Source organism: Lytechinus pictus, chromosome 7 (assembly GCF_037042905.1).
Source record: "Lytechinus pictus isolate F3 Inbred chromosome 7, Lp3.0, whole genome shotgun sequence".
In the NCBI taxonomy this organism is placed as follows: Eukaryota; Metazoa; Echinodermata; class Echinoidea; order Temnopleuroida; family Toxopneustidae; genus Lytechinus; species Lytechinus pictus.
Window position 1 is genome coordinate 47886445 of NC_087251.1, and position 13353 is coordinate 47899797.

Consider the following 13353-nt stretch of genomic DNA (forward strand, 5'->3'; position numbering starts at 1 on the left):
CATCACGTACCATCACCATCACCATCATCATCATCATCATCATCACTATCACTGGCACCACCACCACAAATATCATCATCAATTCATCATAATCACCTTCATATTTAATAAGTCACCATCGTCATCATCATCCCCGGCAGAAGCAGAAGCAATTTATCATAACCTTAATCGTTGCAACCATGAGTCGTCATCATAATTCTCTTCCTCAGGGAGATATTGAGAGAGGGAGAAGGGCAGGTCAGAAAGGAAGGTCAGGAGAGAAATGAAAGATAAATGCATGGGGATAGGAAGAAAATAGAAAATGAAGAAAATAAGCATCAGGTGGTGTTCAAGTGCTACAGCTACAGAGAGAGAGAGAGAGAGGGAGAGAGAGTGAGAGAGGGAGGAGAGAGGGGAGAGAAGTGGAGATGCTGAGAATCGAATTATTGCTGACCTTATTTCTATACCCAAGGTTATCTCTTTCTTCAGGATTCATCAATCTTCTTTCCACCTTGCTTCCTTCAACACGCTTTCAGCTTAGCTTTATCATCTGCATTTCACATCATGGACCTACTACGTGTCCATGTTCACATCCATTATATTATTTGACAGTTTGACCTTCACAACGTCATAAACCTTCATTATACTTTATCGTATTTCTTCCATTTTCGTAATCTAATCAATTTAACCATGTTAGCTAGGTGGAACATGCCATGGTATTACTTTGTAGTAGTATTTTTCTGTGTATAAGTTCATTTTGCTAGCCTAGAAATGAAGGAATGAACAGCACTGACATGCACGACACAATTGCTGTATATTTGTCATAAAGGTATTTAATTCAGTTTAAACTGCATGGAGGCTACTTCATCTACTCTCTTTCAATTTTAAACAAAAGATCACTAATTTTTTATACATCTATATATGGCATTCAAATAATGATATAGCTGTTTCCTAGAAAGGGACGTTGTATTCTACTATATTCCCATCAACTCACTCTGTCCTGTCTTTTCTCGGCATAATAATACAAATAATACAAATACAAGCAATGTGTTACCAAAGTACAAGAACTTGTGATACGAATGTGGAATCTAGACAAAATACAATCAATAGTAAAATAATAATGATAATAATAGCAAATTAAAAAAAAACTCAAAAGCCCCACTCCAAACAGATTTAATTTTGAATATTTTGAATATTGTCCAACCGGAAGCGATTACATTTAGATAAAGTCCAATCAACACTTTTTAACATAATTAATCTAAATTTCTATGTCATGATTTTATTACGTTAGATGCGAATACTAGATACAGTGCCAACATTTTTGGTCAAAATGATTATTCTCAACCCCTCCCCCTTGAAACGGCATGTTCGTTTAAAATTTCCACCAATTATTAATGCACAATAATCACATTACTAGAGTCAACAATAATAATGGGTCATTACGTTCACCATTTGCAATATAGCACACACGTAAAAAAATACATTTCCTACGAATTTAGCACGTTTAAGCACATATATCACTATTCCAATTATTATTGTATGAAATAGTTATAAAGCGGATGGTATGAAATAAAAAGTGTTTTATTTGATACATTCTGCAACTTTACTAGATCAAAGTAAGATATCTGTGGACTATTTTTATTTTACATTTTGATTCAAAACCTCTTTCCATGTATAGGACTGTGGAAAGGACTGAAAATGTCAGAATTAATGATGATCTTCATCGGGAGCGTTCTGATCTGCAATCAGTTCGAAATGTTGAAGTTACCCTTTTTTAACAGTTAAAGGAAATTCAAATCATTGCTGTTATCAATAAATGCGGTTTTAAAATTGTTCTAGACTGGACCTTGGCATGGGCGGAAATCCCAGGGGGACAGAAGGACGTGCCCCCCCCTACCCAAAATAGTAGGGGGACACAATCAAATGCTCCCTACAATTTTCGGCCTTTTATGATGGAAAGAAAGAAATTGAATTAAAACATGTATTTTGGGCGAGATGTCCTTACTTATTGGGTGATAACTTTTTTTTTTTTGCTTGTCAAATTTATTTTGGTCGAAATGACCTTACATTTGCGGTGATAACTATTTTTTTTTGCTTGTCAAATTTTCCAGCCCCTGGTTCCCCTACCCTTGGACATTGATGACAAAATTTGGGAAAAATTGCCTGATACATAATATTGGCTAAGGTTCATCATATTACCACACTGCAAAAGCTCCGGTGTTGATTTTAACACCAGCCTGGAATCTATATATGTCCACACCAGAGAAGTGTTGAACAACACCAGTTTGGTTTTGGTCTAACACCAGATAGGTGTTTATACAACACCAATTAGAATTAAAACAGCATCGGTTTGATTCCAGACTGGTGTTTTTTCAATACTTCTCTGGTGTGGACATATATAGATTCCGGTATGGTGTTAAATCAACACTGGAGTTTTTGCAGTGCATAATTATCTCGAAGCTCTTACACCCCCTATGGCACTCGAATATATCAAAATAGCACATACATGCAGTAAACTGACAAATAATGTATCTGTGAATCGTACAAAACTAAACAAGAAGAATATTGTGAGTTACTATAAAGTATATCAATACTATTCTATCTAATGTAAACTTATACATTTAATAGGCAGTGATAGGTGCAACAATGAAGGTTATTTCAACAACAAATTTTTACATGACAGTGTAAGCACTGGTATTGAAGATGAGAATTCAATTCCAAAAGATTTATTTAAATAGTATAGGCCTAACGGTAATAATGATCACATTTTGAGGTAGATCATAATAAATGCCATTGTCAACAAATGTTTGCCACATACATAATACATTATGATAACAGAAAGAATTGTTATTGGCAATAAACTAAATATTCATAAATTCTGAGTATGAAATTATCATTCATTACTAAATGCTGCTAATTAAAGCTTTGGCGTATGTCTCACATTAACATAATAAACCAGCACAAGAATGGTTCTGGAAATATTTTTTTTTAACTGAAAAACCGTGCTTTTAATTCATCTTAACCCATCTATTAATTATTTTACGAATATATTAGTTTCTAAATGTGTGACAGGAAATATTTTTTATAGGCACTATGTTTTGTAAATGGGATGGGCAATAGGCATATAACATAGATAATAAGTGGTATGATGATAAGGTAATCTATCTGCCTTAAAAAAAACTTCTTATTTGACATTACGAGTAAAAATTGTATGCTCTTCAAATTATTCTATAAAGAACCACAACATAACTTCAAGGTAGGGGTGGGTTATAATATGTATGCCTACAAAACCAAGAAGAATAATTTGTTCCCGGTATTTTTGCTTACTAATTGCCTGCTAATTCTATTGGGTAAAAGAACTCTCGAAATTTCAATTAAATGAACAAATCTACATTCATTCTTCTGGATTACATTAAACTCAAATGCTTGCTTTTCATTCTAATGTACAGTATACGGTCTTGATTCTTTATTAACTTGAGGATTCATCGAAGAGACAGTTACCTAGATAATTGGTTACTCCCTATATTGACCGTACCTCGATGAACCTGACCTCTCATCAAATTCCCATCATCTTGATGATGTTGATGGAGGCCTTGTTGACTGACAGCTGTCCTGCCCCAGTCAGCATACTTTCGATATCTTGCGATGCTCTGCAACCAACAATGAAAGTTGATCTTCTGGTTATCAGAAAACCACTTACTGGCATAGGCGGTGGCGATCAGCATATGGACGTCGTGCTCGAACCGGGAACCGCAGCGTGCGAAGTTGTCATAGCAACGCTGGATGCAGTTGAAGATGCGGTTCTGGTCGATGTTGTCGGGTTTCTCCAGTTGATGGCAGGCGATGAGGAGGGAGAGTTTTGAGATGCCATCTGGGTGAAAGCCATACGAATAATCGGGGTCGAACTCACACATCTGGGCTTTGAAGCTGTTGAATTCAGTTCGTTTTCTCTGCAGGTCGATGCGTGTTTTGGACAACTCCCGTTCCAGTTTTCGGTTGTCGGCTTGGCATAGATGGAGCTGCTTCCGGCTATGCTTCAGCTGTATCTCAAGAGCGTTCAGTCGTTGGTTCAACTTCTCGATGTCCGGTGCGTCGGGTGCGGTTGAGGTCTGGGTCGAAATCTGCTGTCCACTTTTCTCCATTGTGTATTTCTCACAGTCAACCGTGTGAGCCGGATAATCGAGTCTGTTGACCACAACGCCACAAGCCACACATTCTACAGGTGCGTAGCCGCAGGAGTCCAGGTGCTTTTCCAGGTTCTCGACACCCAATGTCAGGGAGCAGCCGCGGTCAGCATTGCTGCAGTATATGGACAATCCGTTGATGATTTCCCTGATGGCCCAGACAGGGCTGACCTGGAACTTACTGATGCAGGTGCGACATTGAGGACAGGTTCCCGCCAATGGTCTGGCCAACCAGGTGTCTAGACATGCCTGGCAGAAGGCGTGTCCGCAACGGGTCAGGACAGCATCCCGAAGAACACACGCGCAGATGCCACAGATCAGATTAGGGTTGGGCTTCGTCACAAACTTTTCCATCGAGTACCCCATCTTGTTGGGTGTATATATAGGCCTAGATCTTGTCACAGTAGAAAAAGTATGTAGTAGAATGAAAAAAATACTTTAATCCTGACAAAAGTTATATAGGAAATGTTATCAGTGCTTCATAGTTATTTGAAAGATATATGACGGAACTTGTAATATGATCATTCCCCGAGCAATCGAAATGCGATGTCGAGTTAACTCCAAATCATTATGCTGATTGACAATACACTGATAACTCCCAGTGACACTAAACTAGGTACACCTTGATCCAACCAATTATTGTATTCACACATCCAATGGAAACAAATGTTTTCAGTTTTATTTATTATAATGACGACAGATGACAGTCGTAACAAGTGCAATTTGATCCATCAAAATGAACACAAAACCCAGTTTGCTGTCATACGATCATGAACGAATTATACTTCGATAAATCCACATTCACCATCAGCATAAGATAGCAGCTCGACTGCTTCCAGATGCGATCCTTATCAAATATTGAATTAGACCAGGCAAATATAGCATGCCACGTGGGAGACTGCGACTTTTAATTTGATAAGCATAGCAGTGGTGTCTACATTCTTACACGTCGAATGATTTCCGAGTATATTATCTACTTAAATGTATACTGGCCTGGGTATATCGCTCGTATAGACAGGATATAGGCCTTCAGGAAGTATTGCCTGGAAAGTGAAATGGAGCTGACCTGATAGCGTGTTGAGATCTCCCGACTGATAATAAATATTGTAGGGAAATACAGAAATGAAAGAGTGAAAGTTGTCTAAATGCGGTAGGTGACGAAGAACTGTCATTTAGGTGTGGTCATTATGTAGGCTGCAGAGAAAACTAAATGACAGCGAGATATAGATATATACCCTTGCAGTGCATGACGAATGTAACCAAGCTAAACCTTGCCCACCATGTACAGATGTAAAGCAGTATATGCATGCGTGGTTCTAGTATGTCTGTCCTCGGTATAATTTAGTTTCGTGTTCATACACTGTGGTAATCCTTGCGTGAGGGATTAACTTCTGACATATCCGCCCGAGACTACAAGGGTTAAACGGCTTTTGAGGTGATCGTGCGACACGCTGATAATTAAATCTTTAGGCGTTGATTGCAAACTGTGGATTAAGTTGTCGACGTCACGCAAAAGTCACCTTTGAGCAAGTAACATGATTGAACGCTCGCATCTAAAGTCGAAGTACTTTCTGCTTGCAATACCCGAGTTATTTTGACACGAGTATGATAATATGGGCGATTCCAAGCTGCTGGAAAAATTTTTCCCTCTATACTTGAAATAATGTGTAAAACTAAATTAATTTATGAGCCACACCACATTAGTTAATAAAACCTTGAGAAATTAATTAATGTCCATCAATGGTCAAAGATCACGATCATTTCATATAGTTTATGAATTGTAACTGAAGAGCTGAAGCGATATAAGAAGTTGAATCTTCCTTTCTTGTAATAATCAAATACGTTTTTGTTCTATTCCTCTGTCGTGCCCATTATACTAGTAGATACAATTAAGGAAATGCGACACACGGGCTCACATTGATGCAAAGTAGGCTATTTCAAAGTCACCTTTCACAATCACATCATCCAGATATGTATCCGACCTCTCCACATGCACTATCAAGTGATATCCACGAACGAATCTCCTAAGGCAAATTAAAGTAACGCGACAAAAAATTGATGCCTCCTTTCAGTCCTCTTCACTCAGATGTGAAAGAGAAGAGCGCATGTATAAGTAATGAAGATGTCTCATGAATTCACTCCAAAAAGATTTATTCACGCATCCTCCGTGCCTGTCGGAACCTCCGAAAAGAATCTCGCTTCGCATCCTTGAGAAATACTGGGCATCATCACCACACGCATTGGTCAAACCCGCGAGCCCCGGCGCCATGGCTCGTAAATGACAGGTGAAGATAGCACAAGATCCTTACGGTGCGCTGAATAATATATTCAGGAGGAGTATTACATTCCCTCCCGGCTGCTCTATACATCTTCCGTAGCCAGCTCAATTAGACTCTTGCATCGCTAGCGAGACTCTCACCCAGTGTTGCGCCGTGCCTATTATCCTAGTATACCGTCTTACCCTTTGATTGAGATGCTCATGAGTGATGTTTAAAGGGAACAACTAAACGTGCCTAAATTGCCGTTGTGATTCTTATTAATTATGAAGAATGCTCATTGGTGGTTGAGTGTGAAGTGCGTGAAAAAGCACGTGTTAGAGACTGATTAAGTATATTATTATCAATTAGTTCCTTGATGTTTGCATCATGAGCTATCACAGCTGTGTACCTTATAAGTTTATTAGATGATAAATCATACATAGATAGGCCTATATATTATATTGTGTGGGTATATATATATATATACACACACAATTTTTCCTGGTAAATAGTCAAAGACGATCTTGTAACATAATTTAATCTTGTTTGTTATTGTTTAGTTAAAGTAAAACAAAGGAAAGTAATCCCACTTGTAAATTAAATTTATGTGGTCATAAAATGAATTATCTGCGAAACAAAGAGACATTTCCCCTTAATCCCTTGGATAGTTTTAGGATGGGTTTTTATGATAACCTGAAATAAATTCGCAACAATAAGAAAAATAAATAAATGAAAAAGGCATTAAAAACTCTAAAGAGCTAATATATAGGGCATTTATATCCAGATTGACATGGGAAGATAGGTATAGACTTGACATGTCGAGAAAGTCAAGTCGTCAGAATAATGATTTCAAAGGTTTTTTTTTTATACAAAACTAATTATCTATGTAATTGATAAATATATTTTTTCTTCATTCATTTATTTTTGTTTATAATGTTCATTGATTCGTTTATCTTTTTGTTGTTTTGTGTGTTTTCAGGGGAGGGGTGTATGACAGAGCAAGCAGTAATGAAACAGCTGTCAACTGAACATTGCGTCATACTATATAATATGCATAATCCGGCTTACAATAATATCTTTGTCTTACATAACAAGAAAGGAAATAGGTCTTCTTAGAGGTTAATTAGGAGGCGTGCGCTGTTAAAGCCGGCATTGTTTAGCTGAAGAGTATGATCATTTTGTGGCATATTATGGTATATACCCTAGACGTGTTATCAGAGGACAATGTATCGTTTTTACTGCTCATATTACGATCCCTCTTGGGTTGAATCTATATATCCATTATGTAAGAAACTTTGCATGAGTTTTTTTTTTTTGGGGGGGGGGGGAGGTGCATCTCAGATAAAAGTTGACGGTCAAGAAGACTCTGACAACAAATATGAATATTTAATACATTCACTATTCAGGTGATTGATTGGACATCTATAGGAAGTGCAAAACCATTATATATAAATCTAATCTTTTGAGTTTATTTAATCATAATATTCACAGTTATTTTTCATATTTTTACAATGTATATTGTCTGACTTTTATACGATTAATAATATCAAACCAAACCCATTTAAGGTGTTTCATATGCGGGTTCATATGACTGTAAACATTTCAGACATGATTCCCCCCCAAAATGACAAAAATGAAGATAATATATATATATATATATATATATATATAATGCATATAATATTCTTGATGTGTAAGTTGAGGAGAGTGTGAGAGGGAGAGAGACGGTTAGAGGAAGAGAGAGAGACACTGAAGAAAAAGACGAATTGGTAGATGCAGGGGAGATTCCAGATAACGAACTGCACTTTGATGTTTTCACTCTGTACCATCAGCCTCTCCTATGACTCACTCTCCTCATTAGCATAGATGCCTCGAATCCTACATCTTGAATGAATTTACATCTTCAATCCGACCGTGAAATCATAATTCACCACCATGGTCAAGCAATGGATGAATAAACGTACATGTGCATGTATTCACTTCAATTTTATCCCCGTCTTCTCTATTTCTTCTATCCCCCGTAATTTATTTCTATTACTCCTGCTATTGAGTGTGAATTGTAGTTCTCTGTTATCCTCTGCCTATCTCCCGAACTTTTATTAGTAGAAATGATGAATAAATTCTTATAATGAATTTGCCTTTTAGCATTGCAAAAAAAATAAAAAGCACAATCTTAAAATATACATAATTACATCTGTGTATTCATCAATTTCGCTCCCTCCCTTCCTTCCTTACTCTCCATGTCATCCTTTCTCGTTATGCAATACTATAATCATGCTTTAATGATAACTTTGTTTTAAATAAATGTATGTATCTGTGCAAAATCTTTCCCCTCTCACTTTTGTTTTTCTGCTCCCAAATCTTTATTCTCCCCCCATCTATTTTACTCATATCTCTCTCTCATCCTCTTTCTTTCTTCTATTTCTATTCCCCTCTCTCATCTATTTCTCCCCTATTTATCTCACCCTCTCTCTCTCTACCACCAACTTCTCATCCTCTCTCATTCATTTTTTCTTACTTTTCTCACTCTTTCTCTCTCTTCCCCCTCTTTTTTATCTCGATCTTGCACATCTATTTCCCATGGACATTTGTCTTATATATTTATTCCCCCCTCTCTCGTAGATTTCTCATCCTCTATCCCTCTCCCACTCTCTTCATGCTTCTCTTCCTGTTTATCTCTCTCCCTCCCCCTCTTTCTCCCTTCTCTCATCATGCTGTGTATACTAGTAATCTAGTTTGTAATTTTCCTCTCTCTTTCAATGGCTTCATGTTTGTGCCTGATATACAGTACATTTTTTTATCCACTCTTATTACACCATCTCTTTACAGTATACATGAAACTTGCAGCTGTTGTTTAATATTGAACACTTTTTGTTTCCATGCATTCTTCCAAAATAACAGATACTTAACAAGATGGAGCTCACTCACCAACACTTAAAATATAATATCTGACTTTTATTATATCCTGATGCACTAGCCTCAACAATCACTATAGATTATATTCATTGATTGATTGTATTATGTATGTATCTGATAAAATTCCCTCCATGCTATATTGCAAATAACAAAGTATGTGATACACCACACCCGTAGGCCTACTACTATGCAAAGTTCATATTAAGTATAATAAATTTATACCACAATCCTAAATAATGTAAGGTATAAAATGAAATGCCTTCTTTATAATCCCCCATCTACGATTTTTCTAATTGCTTGGAATGCACAAGAGGAAAATCCACCACTGCACACATGTTCAGTGGGAGCTAAAAATGCATGAAATTTACACTCTCCCAATGTAAAAAAAAAAATACAGGCAATTTATACTATGATAGAGTATTCTATTTGCTTTCCCATGAATTTCAAAGTAAATATATAAAATATGCACAATATACTATTTTGCCCTATTAAAAACCAAGGACCCCTACACCCGACCATGGTCCATCACCCTTTGTTGTAAAAACATTATTCATAATGGTAAAAATATAAATATATGTATTTATTCATGTGGCTGTCCCCAGGGATGTCTTTTTTCTACACCCATTCAATACATTTGAAGATACGCAAATTTAACAGTCTATAAAATGATCATTAAGCATGTTTGACCCTGGGGTGTCTCCATTCTTACCCCACCTGTCCAAGTCACAATCATTTGAAAGAAATACAATTTTTTCACAAGAACTCAAAGTCAGAGACAAATTATTCAGGAATGACCCAAATAAAGGAGGCTGGAATTGACAAGTATCCTGATTTTCCCTCTCCAATGCTACTAACTAGCCCAAACAAGTAAATTTATTGTTTGAGTGCCTCTAAGCTAGAAACACCAAGCATATTTTCATTCGTTACAAACCTATCAGAACCATTGGGGGAGGGAGGGGGGGGGGGGGGTTGAAGTCCAGTGTTGGTGTTAGAAGCACAATTTGGATTGCATTTCCTAGCTCCTACACATATTCTGAGTTTACACAAATAATCCACATCATAATATTGACAGCTCAACACCAACTGAGTGACTTTTCAGGACTATCTTAATTTCATGTTTGGTGTTAAATAATTATATAATTGACCTAGCACCAACACCAAAAGGTCAACACTAAACTTGAAATCACCCATTCTGCTACACATGCATGCCTAACAATCAAGCATCTATATGAAAAAAAAGACAAATAAGTCTATGACTAAATCACTTATCCTATAATTACACTTTTCTATAAACCGAAAAGCATAACAAAATAATCTATCATACCAATACAAAATACAACACATCACTTTCAGCAACATGAATTAATAAATCTAAGATAAAAATATCAAAAGGATGATAGTGACATACAAGTACATTTCAGCGTAAATACAAAATATACCCTGAATACTCACAACATAAAGTAATAAGATAAGGTTCTTACAAGGTGGATTACTGGATAAAACATATATTGTGACAATCAAATGAAATCAATTTGATATCATGTTTGCATTCATAAAAACCAGACTGCACTATGAAGTAAACCCAAGCTGCACAATATTATATAATGATCAGAGTGGATAGTAGTGTTTTTTTCTAAAGTGTATTTCCAATTTCCATCTTCAAGGGCACATTCTAAGATGAATTAACAGAAAATAGTGAACTGTACTTCAATAGTTTTGGTCCCCAAAGTCTAACATTGAGAGGAATCTAAATTCATGTGGACGATTTTGGAAGGGAAAGGCTTAGTACTGTTTTACACAGCCTTTTGATAATGTTAATATTTATCAATAATATCATTCATTAAAACAGTGCAACATCTATGAGCCTATATATGACACATATAGCATATACTTGACTGCACTTTACGATGTATGACATTATAACCATGGTTATAGCCGAGATTTCCAGCGCTTCAGCATTAGAGGATTCGATTGTACCTGGTACCAATTTGCTTTACCTAGGTTTAGTGCAGCACATTTTGGATGAATTCCAAGCTGAAAGACATTACGTCATGGCTGGGATTTGGACCCACAACCCTCTGCTTGTAAGACAAGAGTCGGACCACTACACTGTAACACCTCCAGTGAACTTACATGAACACAACATGATCAGACTTCAATCTTCAAACAACAGGTTTTCAGATTGCAATATTAAAAAAAAAAAAATCCTCACCATTCATGAGTTGTCAAATGGAATAATAAGGCAAGAAATAACAAATAATGTACAGGCCATAGTCGAATATATGTACGCCTTTCCATAATGAAATTTTCATGACACATTAGAATATTTCAGATAAGAAATGGCATTCAACACCTTAGACCTCTTGTACGGAAAAATAATATACAAATAGCAGGAGTTAGCTCCTATCACAACACAACATTACCACATTTAAAAAACAAGTGAATGCTCCGTTGGCATTCTATTCCCTAATCATTATTACCTAAAATCATGCAGTTTGTGCAAAAAACACTAAGCATTAAGACCCAAATTCAGAAAAAAAGAGTGTTCTGAATTGTGGTCTAAGCCCCTTTTTCATTATGAAAAAACAACAACAACCCAACATAATGTCTATCAGATCCTAGGCATCAATCAGACAGGGACCTGGGAACGATTTTTTCAGTGGGGGTGCTGAAATCTCTCCTCAGAGGTGGGGGGGGGACAGACACTATTGAGTTTAACATAATTACACACACACACATATATATATATATATAAATATACATATATATGACAGTCACTTCCTGGCTTTCTTCTTATAAAAGAACATAAACATATAATTAGATAATTCGAGCGCGAAGCGCGAGCTATTTTTTGTGGAAATTTCATGTATTTTGTCCTGAAAATTGAACATTTTGAGCAATGTTTGTGGTCCAAGATGCGTATGTAACAAATAATTGTGAGCGCGAGCAGATATTTTTTTATATACGCTCAGGCCTGATCGAAAGGGACGTGTTATAAGGACTGTTTTGCAGTTACCCATGAAGACGATACATATATCAACAATCAAATAATGCGAGCGCGAAGTGCGAGCTGAAAAATTTGACATTCCGACCTAAATACTGGACATTCTAAGCACGTTTTTTAATTATGAACAGGATAGGTATATTTAGAATTGATGCGAGCGCGAAGCGCGAGCGGAAACAAAATTGAGATTTCAGACCAAAAAAACGAGAGATTCTAAGTACTTTTCTAATCATGATGAGTATAGGTATAAAACTATACAATTGATGCAAGCGCGAAGCGCGAGCGGAAATAAAAATGAGATTTCAAACCTAAAAACGAGACATCTTATGCACTTTTCTAATCATGAACAGGATAGGTATATAACTATACAATTGATGCGAATGGAAACAAAATTGAGATTTCAGACCTGAAAACGGGACATTCCATTCATGTTTAATCAAGAAAATGATTGGTAATTGGATATATTCTTAAATTAATAATGTGAGCGCGAAGCGCGAGCAGAAAATTTTTGATATTCTGATCTGAAACTCCACACTGAATATAAAATGGTTTGAACAGATAAAGAAAACTCAGACGAACATAAGAATAAAGATTTGATCAAAATCAGACAAGGAATCACAGTTATTGCATTTTGAAGATTAGCATTATTCCCCACTTGTTCTTTTGTATTTTATTATATAAACTTAGGTTTATTCAATATTTTCCTTTCAAGAACCAAAAACAGTTGAATTGACAACTGATTTAGTCCATTAGATATTCTTTGCTGCAACTTATTTCATTATAAGGGAGACATATCATTCATTCTGGTATGAAAAAATGAAACAATTTTGATTCCACAGGGAACAGCTAGGATAGTGGGGATGTGACAGCATCAGCCCACCTATTAAATATTCATGACGACATGCATATCACCATTTTCATAAAATATTGCTAAACTTTAGAATTAAATAACTTAACTAATCGTTATCAGATTTTGATAAAATTTATTTATTTTGATAAAATGTATTTGATA

General features: G+C 36.1%; 1 protein-coding gene across 1 annotated transcript; it reads right to left on the reverse strand.

Moving 5' to 3' along the window:
- Positions 1-792: 792 nt before the first annotated feature.
- On the reverse strand, positions 793-6643 carry LOC129265655 (E3 ubiquitin-protein ligase PDZRN3-like). Its single transcript, XM_064102962.1, has one exon. The coding sequence runs from the start codon at positions 4527-4529 to the stop codon at positions 3477-3479; it is 1053 nt and encodes a 350-aa protein (XP_063959032.1). The 5' UTR covers positions 4530-6643; the 3' UTR covers positions 793-3476.
- Positions 6644-13353: the final 6710 nt, after the last annotated feature.